General features: G+C 36.1%; 1 protein-coding gene across 2 annotated transcripts; it reads right to left on the reverse strand.

Moving 5' to 3' along the window:
• Positions 1–419: 419 nt before the first annotated feature.
• Positions 420–19021, reverse strand: LOC137391313 (probable ATP-dependent RNA helicase DDX47). 2 transcript variants are annotated; one of them, XM_068077746.1, is made up of 11 exons: positions 18883–19021; positions 12563–12656; positions 11643–11831; positions 11425–11496; positions 11079–11149; positions 10531–10767; positions 9559–9705; positions 4480–4556; positions 4244–4375; positions 1640–1769; positions 420–1081 (listed from the first exon to the last, which is right to left on the reverse strand). In XM_068077746.1, exons 1-11 carry the CDS (start codon positions 18928–18930, stop codon positions 950–952), a joined length of 1329 nt encoding a protein of 442 aa, XP_067933847.1. In that variant the 5' UTR covers positions 18931–19021; the 3' UTR covers positions 420–949. The 2 variants fall into 2 exon arrangements, 1 of the variants encoding a protein (XP_067933847.1); XR_010978117.1 differs by having other exon boundaries at positions 942–1081; positions 4269–4375.
• Between the last annotated feature and the right edge of the window lie 114 nt (positions 19022–19135).

Consider the following 19135-nt stretch of genomic DNA (forward strand, 5'->3'; position numbering starts at 1 on the left):
TAAAGTTACTTGTCACCATTCTTCAAAAGGAGATAAGTTATTCTCATTCCTCAGCCTGCTTATATTAAATAGTGTAAATGAGGTATTGCTATTTCTTAATAGAAGCTGGCGATAGGTGTGGAATAGCTTTTGTGAGGCAGTTTTTCTCTAAACTTGAAGAGTAATTAATGTTACATATTTCAAGAATAAAAGGAATCACTCACCACCTGGGACATAACAAAGGTAAGCTTTTAGAACCTCATATAGTTATCAGCATGTTACAAGTTATGGTTATATCAGCATGAAGTTGTCATTTTATGCACCCATCCAACACATTGGACATCGTCATAACTCTTGATAGTAGTTGCTGTTCTGTGAATGATGTCATCCAAGGTCTTTGGTCTTTGTCTATCATGACATCATACAATTTCACACCCAGGCAAGGTAAAAGACTATATTTATCACAAAAGAGCCATGCTAAAAAGTACAGCCTCTCATGTTTTGTCTTTCATTAATTTAATGACTTACAAAATTTAATTACTGAGTACTTGAACATGCCAATCTAAACATCAATATCAATAGCTCTCAATTACTGCTACAATATTTCAGATACGAACACAGTTGTTATTATCGCCTTTATTAAGGTTTATATAATTTACAATATAATGTGCGCATAAGTAAATGATCAATGCCTACAGTCAGCTATCCACAACTGTTCCAGATTTGCCTTCATAGTTTCCATTGCTAGTGTCATGAGCTCTTATTATATATTTTTACATAGTTCTGTGTGGAATGATGCAGACCTCGACAAAGGCATCCTTATACCTGATGGAATATTACAAAAGGTCCACAGAGATAAAACAAGTGTACCTACTGAGTAGATACATAGCTACAAATAATGGGTATGCTCAGGCGTGGCAGTCACGTTTACGATAGCGTGTATAGCCATGCACCCGAACTGCTTCCCTCATCAATGCGATTTGCCTTTTTTCCCTTTTTTTATTCGTTTTCGAACGACTGTGGATGATTTCTCCTCTGTGTCACTATCGGAAGCAGCGCCTCGCTTGGATTTATTTTTAGCCCTAGCCTCTTCCTTGCATTCCTACAATTATGTGCAGATCATATACTGAACCTTGCTACCATCACAGGACACTAAACAACTCTCATTACACCCCTTCTTGTAAGCAGTTGTATGGAAGTTGGCAAGACAACTAAGACATCCTGTAACTCTAAAACTCACAAAGACATAATAAAGACATAGAATAAATATTCCACAGAAATATTAGCAGCCAAACAAAATCAGAAACAGACCATAAATTCAATGTTTATTTATGGCTTACACAAACAGATAACGATTAAAATTTACTTTTCTGCTTTTGTAGCAGTGATGATGCACAAAACGTGATTAATATACAAATTCAAGCCTCAATACGTTGGGTTTTATGCAGTAATGCAATTTAAAAAAATCTATTTTGGTATCCCAATCCTGTTACATGTCGACATAGCAGGAAAAAGTGAGTTAGACAAAAAGGTGTCAAGGGAAGTCTGTAATGTGCTAGTGTTAAGGTTGTAGTACACACAAAACAAGCAATGCCAATGTAATAAAAGAAAAATTCAAAGCAGGGATAATGTAAGCTACCATTTCCCCAAGAGTGCTCACCATAGCAGCAATTCGCTGAGCTTCGGAAACGCGCTCCTGCAACTGCATCACCTCCTCTTCCTCAGTCTTGAACAGTGGCATCTTTTTATCGATCAGTTGTTCAATTCGTTGAAAGAGTTCCACATCATATCTGTATACAGTAGCAGACAACTCCATTACTTGGCTATATCTGTATACAGTAGCAGACAGCTCTATTACTTGGCTATATCTGTATACAGTAGCAGACAGCTCTATTACTTGGCTATATCTGTATACAGTAGCAGACAGCTCTATTACTTGGCTATATCTGTATACAGTAGAAGACAACTCTATTACTTGGCTATATCTGTATACAGTAGCAGACAACTCCATTACTTGGCTATATCTGTATACAGTAGCAGACAACTCCATTACTTGGCTATATCTGTATACAGTAGCAGACAACTCCATTACTTGGCTATATCTGAATACAGTAGCAGACAGCTTCATTACTTGGCTATATCTGTATACAGTAGCAGACAACTCCATTACTTGGCTAGAGAATGCAAATAGTTCCCTCCATATAACTGACACTGTTACGCAGTAATATTAATCATTACCGTTTTAACATTAAAGAGTGTGCAGAGTTCGTATAGAATTCCATGTGTACTACATTATGTATGAACAGTATACAGTGTAGGCCATACACAGTATGTGACATAGACAATCTGTAAAACAATGCGCGTGTTTAGCAAAGAACATACAGTGCACAGCATCCAATGTCTATAAAACACAACATTCAATGCGTAAATTATACAGCGATTTGCAGTGATAGCTATATGCAGCGATGCAGCAATACAGGTACACCTTGGATATAGTAGACTGAAATGAAAGGTGTGATATATATATATACACATTTATACAAGCACTCAATATATATATATATATGTTTAAACTTACAGACTTACTTTTAGCAGATAGTAAAAGATGAACAAACATTTTCAACGTCTATAAACTTTATCAATCGGTGGCTTTTTAAATCTTCTTATGTTGTTACCTTAACCAAAAGACGGTGTTATGTTTTGTACTTGCTTAATCCATACAGCTTCCGCAGAGTTTGAAAAACTGAATTACTGTTTAGGGCTATATTGAACATAGATTTTCTCAATTGCAAGGCTTCTACTTATTCTAATCGTACTCCACTGACTCATAGCTAACGTAATGACCGATAGACATCGACAGAATAACTTCTACCGAGCGTCAGGTGACTTAGTGACCGAAGTCGGCATCTAGCGACAAGAAAAACAACATCGACTGACAATGTATTTGATATTACGATAATTTGTTGTTGTGAAAGATCAAAATGTATGTGTTTTCATTTTAACGAAGCAGCAAGAAGGGCAATCGACCAGTGTTGTTGATAACCAAAAGCGATATATCAGAGCTACGATGTATTAGATGATGCATACTACATAGCGCATACTAGGTAAATAGTAAAACGTAGGATGTACAGTGCATAACACAAACAACATTATGTATTGTATCACCTGTTGATGTTTAATTGTTCAGCCGTCAAATTTTAAACCCAAACTCAGAGCATTTACAGCTGTGAAGACTTACAATATCAGGTTTCACTTATCCAACTGGCATGTCTAATATGTACAACATGCGCAATTCGGGTACAAAACAAAGTTGTACCAGCTTGAGCAGAGACAAACTGTGTAAATAAATGCATATTTTGCTAATATAGGTCAAATAAGTACACACTCAAAACAAACTAGCAACCTCCTAACACAGTGGAACCTCGGTTCTCGAACGCTTCGGCCCTCGACCAACTCAGTTTTTAATCAAAAAAATTGACATTTGATTGTCTCGGATCTCGAACATAAATTCGGTTCTCGACCAAACCGGAACATGCACATTTAAATTAAACGTTCGGAACAGCTCTGGAAACAGCATGTTTATACGTTTAACGACGTTGTTATGGGCCACTTTCGGAAGGTTATCAAACCAAGGGAGAAGTTTCGCGTCATAAAATCTTTACAAAAAGGAGCCATCTGGAAGGACGTCGCTGCTACCGAAGAGATTGTCTAGGGACACAACTCCTCCAGTCGAGTTATCCTAAATTGTTTTGGAGGAGGATTCTTCTTCAAAGATGTGAAGTAAACGTGCCATTGCTCTTTCTATTTTCTTTTTTACACAATTTCTGATGTAACTGATCTGTTGAATTTTTTTGCTGTTTCATTATCGATTTCTGCAATTTTTAGTATTGTATCGTAACCTTTAATGCTTTCGATGTTTTAAGAGCAAAGTATACGAAATATTTACTTTTTATTTTCTTTGTTCATCATCATAGATAGAAAGCCTCTTATTAAAATTAAACACAATCTATATCTACCCGTTTTTATTTATACGGTAGTATGCGGTATACAGTACAGTTTATGGTGTAAAATGTTAAAAAATACTTTACCGACGTTGTTAAATCGACTTGGAACGGATTAAAACTTACACACATTAATTCTAATGGGAAAACTTGTTTCGGATCTCGAACAGTTCGGTTTTCGAGCAGCCTTCTGGAACGGATAGTGGTCGAGAACCGAGGTTCCACTGTACATGTATCAATGCAGTGCTCATCATGATACTCACTGAGTTACAAATGTAATAGACTTGCCCGCACGGCCTGCCCGAGCTGTTCTCCCCACTCGGTGGATATAGTCCTTAGAGTGTGTCGGGATGTCAAAATTGATCACTATATCAATATGAGGAATGTCCAACCCCCTAAAAGTAGCGCAAGCAGCAAATAGTTTAACTTGTTTTGCAGGCCAGAGATTGCAAGAAAATGGGGGACCAGTTCACTGAAATTTTAACATGTAAATAATTACCTGCTGGCGACGTCTGTTGCGATGAGAATAGATCTCGCCTTGGCCTTGAACTTGTTGAGCGCACCGAGTCGTTTAGCCTACAGAAATCATGAGCAGTATAGTTCCTGGAGACACACAAAATGCATTGTAGGTTGAAGAAGAGATACGTACTCCCAACAGCGCTGACCCTCATCAAATATGCATCTAGTAATTATAAAACATGATAAATGATCTGAAGATGCAGATATGAAGTCTAGTAACTTATCAAATACATTTATTTGTCAGTTGATTACGCGCTTAAAAATAATTTACAATCTAAAATCGCTTGCAACATTTGTCAATAGCAATGCTCATTGCTCATTCAAATTATATGTACATGTCTATGCTTACAAGTTACATGTAAAATGTATATGTACATGTCTATGCTTACAAGTTACATGTAAAATGTATATGTACATGTCTATGCTTACAAGTTACATGTAAAATGTATATGTACATGTCTATGCTTACAAGTTACATGTAAAATGTATATGTACATGTCTATGCTTACAAGTTACATGTAAAATGTATATGTACATGTCTATGCTTACAAGTTACATGTAAAATGTATATGTACATGTATACATACGTACATGCTTTAAAGATTTAAATATTTGATATGTAGCATCAAGCTTTAAACAATAAATAAGGGGTATAACTATATGACAAGAGAGCAGCCAGTGATTAAATACAATGGAAAATTAATCTATTATTATATATATATATATACAGTCAAACATGGATAACTCGAACTTCACGGGACCGAGCAAAAGTGTTCGAATTATCAGAGCGTTCAAGTTATCAGAGCACTGTCACAAGTCCATGTATTTACTTATTTATTAGTAGATACATGTACATATACAAACTATAATATAAATCAAAAGCACAACTGGCTTGTTTCAAATTAAATGCTTCTAATGTAAAGTTTAAAACGTTTTTATCAAAAAGTATAGAGATTTTTCTATCACTTGAGATTGGTTCGTCGTTTGAGGTGATGTTATTGCCAGGACGTTTTTTAGATTGACATTGGCAAAACTTGATCGTTGTTGAAATGCTCAAAAGAAAAGACATCAGTACATATACAAACTATAATATAAATCAAAAGCACAAATAGCTTGTTTCAAATTAAATGCTTCTAATGTAAAGTTTGACGTTTTTATCAAAAAGTATAGATTTTTCTATCCCTTGAGATTGGTTCGTTGTTTGAGGTGATGTTATTGCCAGGACGTTTTTTAGATTGACATTGGCAAAACTTGATCGTTGTTGAAATGCTCAAAGGAAAAGACATCTTTTTCTTTTGAGCTTTTACCCACGATCAATTTTGCCAATTTTTCTTGAATTTTATGCAAAGATTACCTCACTTTACCTCGCTTCGGAAGGGCGATCGTTAAGCGGATGTTTGGTATAAATCAAATTTCACCAAACCTTTAGAAAAGTCGTTGACAAAAATATTTTGCCGATGGTGGTAATAACGACGCTTATGAATTACGAAAAGTTGAGGTTTACCTCTATGGCTTTGAATAAAGTGATTTTCTAAAGCGATAACAACCGTTTCGATAGCCGTTGGGCAAAAAACAGTCGAGTTAACAGTGTTGAGTTCGAGTTATCTATAGCAATTTATCATTACGTGGGAACGGACCAAAGAAACCGTTCGAATTAACCATGTGTTCGAGCTATCCGTGGGCGAGTTATCCATGTTTGACTGTATATATACACAGTCAAACTCGGACAACTCGCCCTCGGATAGCTCGAACACATGGTTATCTCGAACGGTTTTGTTTGGTCCATTTCCACGCAATGATAAATTGCTTTAGATAACTCGACCACAACTTGGTTAACTCGAACAGTTTTTGCCCAACGGCTACTGCGACGGTTATTATCGCTTTAGAATATCACTTTATTCCAAGCCATAGAGATAAACCTCAACTTTTAGTAGTTCATAGGTGTCGTTATTACCACCATCGGCAAAATATTTTTGTCAACGACTTTTTAAAGGTTTGCAAAAATCAAATTTCACCAAAATCCGCTTAGAGATGGCCCTCCGAGAGCAAGGAAAAGTGAGCTAACCTTCGAATGAACTTAAAGCACATCAATTACATAATTTTTTTACCATATATTTCAATACATCAGAGTCTTGCCTTTCGAATGAGCCATTGTTTGACAAGGTGAGACAGACATTGGTTGGTGTTTATAGGATTCTCCCAGAGCTCTACCGCAGAAATGTTCAATAGTATAGACTTGAAAATTGTAACGTCACAACTTTCATATGCGGTGTTGTGTGCTCTTACAGCTTATTTCATTGCTTACCGCTTATATTTATCAACTACGATAATGACGCTAGTGGCAGGCGAAGGTAAGACAACTCCAGAGAATCAATGAAGATGACAGAGGAATCAGTGTCATTAGCTCTCCATGTACAGATTATTTCTATGATAAATAACTCAGATTCCAAGCACCATACTATGTTTTCCCGATGATATTATGCACTAGCCCTCTTTTTATTGTGATGTTCAGGGTCACGACTGAGACTAATTAATTTCAAGCATTGCGTGATCTCGGCGAAAGTGCGATTGACATATAGTCCCAGGGCCACGCAACCCGCAGGTCGCAATTTAATCGATGTAATTTCATTACCTTTATCAAAGACAGTATATTTATTGAAGCATAATCAATTAACCCAGAACATGTGTTTGTATCAGTCAGGCGTTAGCACGATCCCTGTGCATCGTTGATTATGTAGAATCCTAGTTTATTATTAGCGCTGTCTGGGTTTAACAGCACCGATTGTCACAAAAAAGCGCAGCCTCAATGGCAGCGAAAGGGATCGACTACCTAAGGCTAAATAATAATTGCGACATCACATTGTGGGAACCGCAACCAAGTGTTTTTTTATTGCAGGACATACTTTTGACACCCAGTTTTTCATAGTTCTATTATTCTTTGTGTATTGAATATAGGCTCATTCGGAAGCCAAGACTCTGATGTATTGAACTATATAACAAAAAAATTATGTAATTTATGTGCTTTAAAGAAAAATCGGCAAAATTGATCTTGAACACTCAAAAGAAAAAGATGTCTTTTATTCGGAGCATTTCAACAGCGATTAAGTTTTGCAAATTTTTACCTGAAAACGTCCTGGCAATCACATCACCTCAAACAACAAACCAATCTCAAGTGATAGAAAAGTCTCTATACTTTCAGATGAAATTTTTTTTCAAATTTTACAGTAGAAGTCTTTTAATTTGCAACAAGCCATCTATGCATTGGATTTATATATAGTTTGTACATGTACATTTTTGATTTTTCTACTAATAAATACATGGACTTGTGGTATATATATATATATACATATATCCAATATATATATCCAATATATATACATATCAGTGTTTGTGTGTCATCTGTGATTTGATCTGACTAGCTATAGCTATTAGTATCTAGCAATGATGAATTTGTATCGCAGAAGATTTGATCTCGAAACCTCCTATTCACCAGGCATTAATGAGCTATTGAGCTACATGAGATGCAATTGATTCATTGGGCGATATATATGGTTACCTAGGTTACAATACAAATAGCACTCTATGTTACGACGCGACGCCACTAAAGCTTGCTCACACGGCTCTTATTAGTAAGTTTAGCAATACTAGCTCACTCAAATTAATCATTGTATCAGACTAACGGCAAGTAGCCGACAACTATATTACCTGCCACTGTTTATAGGCTGATTTTTAATACCCGTGCAATGCTGGGCATTCGGCTAGTCTTCTATATATATATATATATATATATATATATATATATATATATATAAATTTGTCACTAAACAGTCAGTACAGTCAAACATGGATAACTCGAACTTCACGGGACCGAGCGAAAGTGTTCGAGTTATCAGAGCGTTCGAGTTATCAGAGCGTTCAAGTTATCAGAGCACTGTCACAAATCCATGTATTTATTAGTAGATACATGTACATATACAAACTATAATATAAATCAAAAGCATAAATGGCTTGTTTCAAATTAAATGCTTCTAATGTATAGTTTAAAAATTTTTTATCAAAAAGTATAGATTTTTCTATCACTTGAGATTGGTTTGTTGTTTGAGGTGATGTGATTGCCAGGACGTTTTTTTAGATTAAAATTGGCAAAACTTGATCACTGTTGAAATGCTCAAAAGAAAAGACATCTTTTTCTTTTGAGCGTTTTAACCAACATCAATTTTGCCGATTTTTCTTGAAGTTTATGCGAAAGTTACCTCACTTTTCCTTGCTTCCGAAGGGCCATCGCTAAGCGGATGTTTAGTAAAAATCAAAGTTCACCAAACCTTTAAAAAGTCGTTGACAAAAATATTTTGCCGATGGTGGTAATAACGACACCTATGAACTACTAAAAGTTGAGGTTTATCTCTATGGCTTGGAATAAAGTGATATTCTAAAGCGATAATAACCGTCGCAGTAGCCGTTGGGCAAAAACTGTTCGAGTTAACCAAGTTGTGGTCGAGTTATCTAAAGCAATTTATCATTGCGTGGAAATGGACCAAACAAAACCGTTCGAGTTAACCGTGTGTTCGAGCTATCCGAGGGCGAGTTGTCCGAGTTTGACTGTGTATATATATAGATATATAAAACGTCACTAAAGCTTGCTCTCATGGCTCTCATTAGTAAGTTTAGCAACACGAACTGTAGCATATACAAATTAGTCATTGGCAATGTGCCAGACTAATGGCAAGCGGTAGGCAACTACATAACCTGCCACTGTTTATAAGCTGTTTTTAATGCCCATGCAACGTCGGAAATTCAGTAGTGTAAATAATAAATGTAAAGATTTTAATGATTGAAGCACACAATAAACAGCATATGCCCGCAAAGTCTATGGTATTTTCCTAAACGTCGCAGCTGACACTTGGTAATGAAAACAACTAATCACGCCAGTTACGATCGCCAATGATGACATTGAAGACAATTTTAGCCTGGGCTGCAGAGACTAAATATAAGCTACCTTGTTTAACTCAAGACAGTCAAAGGCCTGCACTGCAACGTAAAAAATAAGCAATAAGCTTACTTGAGCCATCTGCCCATTGAGGGGAATAGCTGTAAGCCCGAGGTTCCTGAGCATGTAGGAGACACGTTGTGTGTTGGCACAGGTGGCACAGAATATGATACAAGAGTTTCCAGCCAGCTCATTGAGTATGTACACAAGGTAAGTGTCCTGCAATTCATTCAGATTGTATGGCTCAAGTATGTGAGATAAATAAAAGTGACAGGCCAACTTACGGAAAAAAACTTGCTGTTTTGAACAACAGGCAGCACAAAGAGGAACAAGCGCTTTGTCTTTAGCATTAACCTTAGACATGTGACTATATACAATAAGACTTTCATGAAATTAGAATTTACGTGTGAAGCAATGCATTCAAATGCTCTTGTCCACGCGTCTTTACTGTATGTATGCAATACTCCATACTCCATATACAACAAAACATTAAAAAACCGATGATTTTTGTATTTGTAAAGCAGCTAATATAGGGAGATTTTACAGGTGCTGTTTTTGTAATGTTTAAATAAAGTTGATAAAAAAGACTTGAAGTAATATCAAACTTTGCTTACTCTTGAGCTACTGTAATATAATATTGTTTGTGTGGAAAGACAGCGAGACGCAACAGACTTAATTATTTTAGCACTTGCAAAATATTACAAATGATAATAATAATCCCAAAAATGATTTGGCAGTAGAATTTGATTTTGTGACAAATATTAGGCTATGGGAAACAAGGTTCTACAAAATACATTAATAAAATAACATGCTAATAATAACATGCTAATAATGCGTTGCGCATAGCATTAAGTTGTTTCAGTTAATTAAGGAGATAGTCAACTACATAGCTGTAATAACAAAAGGTAAGCTATTGTTCATGCACAAGCAGGATGAGCAATCAGTAATTATTTCACGAGAGAATTACTCCTGATTAAAGCAAGCTTATAGCGTTTCATAGAAAATGTGCTGTGGCAAACATACATGCCAAACAAAAACAAGTACCTTATATTTGACAGGAATAAACACGTAAGACTGTTGCAGCTTGTCAACCGTCTGATACTTGCTGGAGACTTCAACCTTGACCGGGTCTCGGAGAGATGCCCGTTGTAACTTTTGAACTTTTTTGGTCATTGTGGCTGAATAAAGATAAGTTCTTCTCTCTCTTGGAATTGACTTCAGTATTTTATCCACTTCCGCTTCGAAGTCCATGTTAAGAATTCTATCCGCTTCATCCATTACCTGTGTGCGATGAATGGTGAAAGAAGATTACAAGAGTGTTCATCACAAAAGCTTGCTCAGTATGAATGGCCTCCATCACTTACCTTCAGCTCACTTTTGCTGCCGGGCAGACAAATCCCAATTAGGTATGTGAGTAACTACCGTCTATGATAACCATAGTAATCATGGAAATGAGGTAGTCTGTGACACTGTGCAGTAGCCTGCCAGTAGCTGCACATTCATCCTACCCTGACCAAAGACCACAGCAGCCGTATATAAACCTTTTCTTTGACAAAGACTAAAGTAACGTTGAGCAGTAGAAAAGAACATACCAAGAATTTTAGACTACGCAGATTGAAGCCTTTTGTGTTCTCCAAATGATCAACCAGTCTGCCAGGTGTTGCTACAAGAGAAATGATACTTTGAGAACAGAAACTAAATTAGGAACAGAAGCTAAAGTTGAGCTGCAACATAGTATCATTAATAAACATAGGAGAGGTGAGTCAGTTACTATTAATGAATAACTCAGTTTTTATAAAAAAGGGAAATGCTAGCAACAACTACATGATCTGTGACTAACTAAACCAACAAACAATAATTAAAGAACAAGCAAATAGGAACACAACTCCTCTTACCAATAATTAAAGAACAAGCAAACAGGGACACAACTCCTCTTACCAATAATGATATGAGGCTTCTTTGCCAAAGCCATAGCTTGAGTTATCATATCCATCCCACCGACAATCACGGCTACAAGTTAAAAAAGTGCTGATGATAAAGCTAGCATGTGTAAACTCATCACCGATATGGTAGATACATCTAGTACAAAGGGAACATAGTTTAAAGGCAGACTTGAAGGCTTGCCTAGAGAACAAATTTTTCAGTGAGATACATACCACATTTAACACCAATTGTCGAGCCTAGAGCTTCAAACTGCTCAGATATTTGGTAGGCGAGCTCTCGTGTTGGAGTTAGCACCAGAGCAAAGAGCTTTTGGGGAGTCTCGAGCAGTGCCTGAAGTATCGGTAAAGCAAAGGCTCCTGTTTTGCCAGAGCCTGTCTCCGCCAGCCCTATCACATCTTTGCCTTAAAGCAAGCGGTAATCCAACTGATTTGTTAAGCATTCAAGCAAGCTATAAACAAATGACATCTACTAGCATCTCCTATGTAAGAATATTTTAATTGAGACGTGACACAAGAATTTTAACAATTTCAGGAGTTTGATAAAAAAATTCAACTGATACTGAACTTTGATGACTTCGTGAGCTGCTCCAATAGCAATATAATATAGTCCGTATTGATAGGCAGCAGGACACAACAAATTTAAATGTTCTAGCAATGCTTATTCAAAGAAGGTAAAACAACAGCCCACCCGTGATTATATTAGTGATAGGATTTGTTTTTATAAAAAGTATTAAGCTATTCTATCCGATGACCAAAGTTCATCCAAGGCCGACAACACAAGATGATGAAGTAATAAGCATCCCCCAGCCTTTAGCTTTTTAGCTAGTCGAGTAGATAGTGATTTGTGCAACTGTAACGATGAAAGTTCACATATCTCCAGAAACAGCTCATGTAAAAGCGTGCCAAATGATCATCATAAAATTTTTCAAGAAGAAATTAATATTGATTAACGTAAATTTATCTGCTTCATAACCTCTTTTTGCAAAATGAGTATATACTTATCCGCTACCACACTACCTTTAGGAAAATTTATATTGAATTAAGTGCGCTCATAGCTAATGATATCAGCAACTCTTTAGATGATCAGCAAAAGTAGCAGTACGCATCTATAATCATAGTAGGCTGAGGATTACCTTCTAGCGCGACTGGGAGAGCCTCAACCTGTATCTTGGATGGAAGTTTCCATTTTAATTGATCGCATGCTTCACATAGCACATCAACAACACCCTGAAATTGAAAATGAAACAATCAAGTATAGCACAGCAAACAAAAATAAAGCTCATCACTTCATGTCAAACCCCAACGCGTCTCTCTTTGTCAACAATAGAACATGGCCATGTATAACTTTAGCAGGAAACCAGCTTACTATGCAAGTAGTCATATTATTCGTGCGTGCATGCCTACTCTGGTTTACGAGTTTTTGTCGTGCACACTCCAAGTACATCATAGACTTTGACAGAGGACAAGCGACTGTCGGACATGAACCCCGTGAGTTAAATGACATGATATTAGTATGCCAGGAACCAATAGTGGCCGAGGGAGGCCAGGAAGAATGGATTTGTGATCAAGGGATTGCTGGAGAATTGGGATACCCAGTACAAACAAAATGCCACTCGAGATGCCGTCAAGGTTACTCTAAACTATCTGGCACATCAAACACAATCGAGTGCGTACACAGAAAACCTCAATATGGGCAAAATGCAAGAGAATGGAATCCAAAGCCCCTTTTTTGTAAACCGAGTACATGTCAAACATCTACTATCAAAGAAAGCCACATGATGGAGGATGGCAGATGGTTGCCAGATATATGCAGCCAGCAACAGAGAGTCACGGTAGGCACAGAGTGTAGGTTCACATGTGGCTTGTACGACGGAGCCGCAGCCGTGGTTATTTGCCAGAGTCACAACCACTGGATATGGAGAAACGTAGAAAGATGTATATCAGTAGCGTATGGTCACCATAGAAAACAGTCCCAAATACCAGTAAAATTATATGAAACATTTTCTACTGAACGACTACTCATCCAAAAAAATCCTTCCAAAGATAGCTGGAATGAAGAGCATTATATTAGACACAACTATAACCAGCTTGCAGAAGAACCAAAACCAAAAGTAAAACATATTATAGCAAGTGGTCATCAGGAGGCTAAAACAACTAAGACACTTGCCAATATTAAAGTTCAAGCAACGCGTCATGATCAGAGAGAGCACACCATGCGCCATCTACTGCACGATGTTATAGGAGTGTACAGAGACTCGTCGTCTGCTACGTTAGTATTAGTAATGCTGCTTATAATGGTCATCATATCCTTAATAATCGCTATAATAGTAATCAGGTGTAAAACAAAAAAGCCTACTAAATACGCAATTATAGATGAAAGAGGAAATCGACTCTTGCCTATCCGTGCTAGTAATTTTAATAACAACTCAAAAGTGACTGACCAAACACCTTTAGAATCATCTCAGTTACACTGCAGCCAATGCTCGGACAACCACTATTACCCAACATGCCATAGAAAGCACAAGCATTCATCAAGGCAGAGACAGTGTGAGGGTATGAGTAGCACAACCAGCTCAAGCGAGACAGAAGTACCACTTCTAAAAAGGAATACATCAAAAAAATCAAAATGTGTTCGAGGTGTGAAGTTGGTGTTGGAGTAAGTTTGCCAAAATTTTCTATTGTAAACTACATTTTTATACAAGGTCCCTTTATAGACAATATATATAAGCAAATTCATTAAAAAACTATTGCTAGATTCAGCAATGAAAATATTAGTGCTGGCTAGCATCTACTTTTGAAAAATTTAACTGGCAGTTCTTAGCTAAATTCAATGAAAATAAACACATGTATTCTTACCACCCCCACAAATTAAGAAATATATAAAAAAAGATCAAAAACTCACAAATATTGAGCAGGTTTAACCAACTTCGTGCTACATTAAACATTATCAAGTTTACAACCAGATAACATAAAAAGCAAAGCAAAAATATCCTTACGTGCAGTTACGTTCACGATGCAACTACAAAACTTTGAATTAACTACTAATTCAGACTTTTTCGATCAACTACTCACACAACACAGAAGTGAAATGAGGATTCAAACTGAAAGATAATGTCTATGTTACTATTTATACAGGAATTTGGATTCCAAATTCAGCAGTATTCTCACAAAATTAGAATTTTACGTTATGAGTACAAAAATATATTTAATTAAAATTGTAAACATCAATAATATGAGTACTAGCTCTCAGAATTTTATCGAAAGTTGAAAGTTAACTTTTAAGCCATATTACAAATTAGTTTTTGCAGAATACACTCAGTGAAAATGACAAATAGATGAGTGCATAACTCCATGTTTACAAAGTTTTTATCAAACACGTATTTAATGAAAAAGGATACAGACGCTTATACAAAGTAATTGAAAATGGCACAGACATCGCTCTAAAGTCGAAATAGTACGTAGTTATCCCATTATAAAATATGCTACTCAGTATGAATATAAACAATAAATGTTCTAAGCTTAAACTAGGAGAAAAAAACTTCAGATAAGAGAAACATGGCAAACACTAACAGCAGTTAGTGTTTGCCACAATAGATAAGAAAACATGACATACAAGTATAATGACAAAATTTAGTTGTCACAACTATATCTTGGATTGAAGAGTTTCATAAAAATAGATATATATATATATATATATATATTGGTTTATTGAGATAGAAGACAAGGTCGGGCACTAAATTAGTGGCATCAGGCATTCTACAGGAATCAGTTTTGGGACTACTACTTTTTAAAATATATATATATATCTATAAATGATTTGCCAAGTCAGATTAAATCATATTGTCATTATTTGCCAATGACACAATATATACAACACAATCGACAATAATTATTAACTTGATATCAACTTGATAACTGAAGATCTAATGTCTTTAAAAAATTGGTCAGTGTAAGATAAATGGCCAATGAAATTCAACGTTGCTAAATGCGTTTTTCTTCAAGTAGGTGGACAAATAAAAGAGCAACATGGATACACATTTTGTGTTAACCTAAAATGAAATGGGCACATTGACAAAAAATTATCTAAGGCAAATCAAATGCTATCCTTACTTCGCATGGTTCTCAGGTATGCAGATCTAGTAACACGTAAAAGTGCCTATTATTCTATAATGAGATTTACAGTATCTTAGAATATGCGTCTCATGTGTGGGATCTTTACCAACAAAATTAAATTAAAAAGCTTGAAAAGGTGCAGAAGAAGGCCATGCAATTAATTTTCAAGAGCTTCAAGAGTTAAGGAATCCTGTTTTACAAAATTAAGAAAAGATACTGATATTCAATCATGAAAAGAGGGAAAGGTTTAAAGTTTTTCTTCTAAATGTGCAAGTGCCAGCATTGAACCTTCTTTTGAATATGATCAGGAGAAGCCGCACTCGTTAAAAGCAGAACACCTGTGTGCCACATATTTGGACAAATATTTGTTGCGCTCATTTTTAACAAGGACTGCGTGATTTAGTAGAGGACATCTAATACCCATCTAAATAATCCTATTAACGACAAAACATGTCCATTTATATAACTTTTAGTGATTTTGCGAAACCATAACCCTTTTTCGTTGTAATTGTGTTCCATAACTTTTGCGCACTCACAGTGCGGTCTTAGAGGGAACAATTCTAATCTAATAGTGAGAAAAAAAGCATTGAAAAGTTTATCAAAATGTATCAGCAAGCAACTATGTCAACATAATGCAATGTATTACTAAACATATAAGTCATATCTTGCTATAAAACAAATACGAAACTGCAAAACTCCCAGACAAAAATTAGATAATCCGTTTGCCGATTTTAATTAATAATCTGTATACACAGAGCTACTGTGTTCTCTGAAAGGTATTTCATGTGGCTCAGCCTGTGGAGATAAAATAGTTCAAATCGAAGAAAAAGGTTTAAAAAATTTGTAGATCTAAAACTTCAAAACCCAATTAAAACATAATTTTTTCCTTGCATCAGTGTTTATAGCGTGTCAGCTAGTAAGATTGAGATTTGGTTCATGTGGACCGATGAATATCAACTTTAAAGCACATAAATTATATCTATGGCTACACATGAAGCAGATTTGATTCCAGCCAAAAGGGCTGTCTTAACAGCACTATACATTTCTAAATTTTAAATTTTGATTTGAAATCTATTAACCCAGAACATGTGTTTGTAGTGGTCGGGCGTTAGCACGATCCCTGGGCATTGTTGATCATCTAGAATCCTAGCTTATAATTAGTGTTCTCTGGGTTTAAGAACACCGATTGTCACAGAAAAGCGCAGCCTCAATGGCAGCGAAAGGGATCGACGACCTAAGGCTAAATGATAATTATGACATCACATTGTGGGAACCACAACCAAGGTTTTTTTTTATTGCCGGACATACTTTTGACACCCTGTTTTTCATAGTTCTATTATTCTTTGTGTATTGAATACAGGCTCATTCGGAAGCCAAGACGCTGAAGTACTGACATATACGATAAAAGTACTGATACAATTGATGTGCTTTAAGATTGGATTTTACTCAAGATGCGCAGGTCTTTCAGCTACCGTCTGCATTAAGTGTTTCCCCAATCTCTACTTATCATTTAAAAAAAGATATTATCAAGTTTACTAAAGCCATAGGTTTATGTCCATCTAAAAGCCTTGCAGCTATTTTTTCTTTAGGTATTCAACTATATATTTAAGATCTGGTTTCCATATCTCTGACGCGTACTCCATTATTAGCAAGCAAATACTAAAATAAACAGTTCTCCTAGCTAGAGATGAAGTATTTTTGAGAGCACGCATAAGCATAAAAAGGGTGGCATGTGGCTTCCAAACAGCATTGTTTATAAATATCTTCTTCTTTGCTTATCCTCTAGAGCGCTTTTGATGGGGTTTGGTGAAGATCTCCTTGATGGTCTTTACTAAAATGTCTTACAATAAAACATAGTACATTAGTTCAGTTTAGTAAGAACATGAAAGGCGTGAAAAATCTGCATGCAGAATTTCAAAAGACGGTGTTAATTTAGTCTAAGTTCCCTATTGTTGAGTGGTAAGAAACTGACAAGGTAATGATCAGTGTTACATGTAAAGGCTTTTGCACCAGATCCTGTTTGTATATTATCGCGGTCTCAATAACTTGATTATATGAATCATTTAGACTTGGGAACTCATCATGATTTTTAAGAATTTCGAAAAGCATGTTTTTATGGGCACTAGTTATCTGGTCTTTCAGCAAATCTAGATTAAACCCTTCTCTTGCTACCATCACTGAGAAATCTCTCCCCTTTAGATTTTCAATAAACCTGATAGCCTGTGACTAAATTCTTTTAAGCATATCCATGTGCTTTACCTTGTATGGATCCCAGGCTTCCATAGCATATTACAGTAATGGTCTACCTAAGGAGAGGTATGCTACATACTTTACCTTGGAGGAGCTCGAAATAGCATATATTTTATCAATCCAAGCATCCTAGATGCTTTTCTACGCACTGTTTCAATATGTACATTCCAGGTAATATCCCTAGGCCTACTGCTATTCACACCTAAATATTTTATAGTTTCCACATAGCTGAAAAGTTGACTGCACAGGCAATAATTTTCGAGCATATCTAGTCCAAACACGATAACATGTGATTTTACAGGGTTGAACTGCATCTTCCATTTATCTGCCCATTAAGTATATTATGGTCATCCTGAAATTCCATGCAGCCCTGTTTTGATTTAATATCACGGTAGGCCTAAAGCAAAGCATTATAGTAACTATGTCATTTATGTATAGAATAAACAACGCTGGACCTAGAACCCTGAGGAATTTCGAGTGTCACTGGCAACATTTCTGAATGTTTACCATTCACCACAGCCTGCTGATACCTTTTGGACAGAAAGTCTTGTATCCACAACAAAAGCTTGAGATTTACGTTGTATTGAGATTGTAACTTAGGTATTAATTTGTTATGATTTATTTTATTAAATGCTTTTCAGAAGTCTTATGTACAGTTTTTTGTTGTCTCGGTACTTCTGCAGATCATTTATTAGGAAAGTCACAAGTTGAGAGCTACAAGAGAAACCCTTCTAAAGCCGTGTTGGTTTTCGACTATCACGTTATCAACTTCTCTAAACATTTAATGTAAAACAATATGTGCAGGGTATGCTTGTAAGTGACATAGGTCTATAATTTTTTGGATCATGGTTATCCCCACCTTTCAGTATAAGAAAGATATTTAAGGCATATGGCAATATATGCCAAGTAAAGTCTAAAGAGCTGCACATACACACACATGCCCAGGTGAACAAAATTGTCGGAAGACCTTGGGGGTATGGCGTCAAGTTTGTAGGTAAAGTTTATGTTAATCTGATACATGGATGATGTTAGCATAATTAGCTAAGACTTAATGATGCTTGTCAAAATACTATGTCTTGCGTCTACTTACCAAAGATTTGAATGTGTGGCCCTCGCTTACTGTTTCTGGAGTTTCCATAATGTCCTACTCACGCAGAATTCTCAGGTCTCACATTACTTCAACAAATGTGCAACAGAGCCAGTCAAATGAAAGCGTGCGCAGAGACACTCGGCTAGTAGTCTGACTTACGATATCAACTTCATTTTCTTCACACAATAAATGCGTATTATGCCTGCAAAAATGGAACTCAGACTAAAAAAAATTATCCACATAGACATTGAAA

The sequence above is a fragment of the Watersipora subatra genome, chromosome 1, assembly GCF_963576615.1.
Source record: "Watersipora subatra chromosome 1, tzWatSuba1.1, whole genome shotgun sequence".
NCBI lineage: Eukaryota > Metazoa > Bryozoa > Gymnolaemata > Cheilostomatida > Watersiporidae > Watersipora > Watersipora subatra.

Bases quoted from the DNA above. Each gene is read 5' to 3' on its own strand.
- LOC137391313 (XM_068077746.1), bottom strand. From the start codon at position 18,930: ATGGAAACTCCAGAAACAGTAAGCGAGGGCCACACATTCAAATCTTTG. The intron at 10,768-11,078 runs GTATGTTCTTTT...CATCGCACACAG, and splicing joins TGCGTAGTCTAAAATTCTTG to GTAATGGATGAAGCGGATAG. The intron at 4,557-9,558 runs GTAAGCTTATTG...TGATTTCTGTAG, and splicing joins TCAATGGGCAGATGGCTCAA to GCTAAACGACTCGGTGCGCT.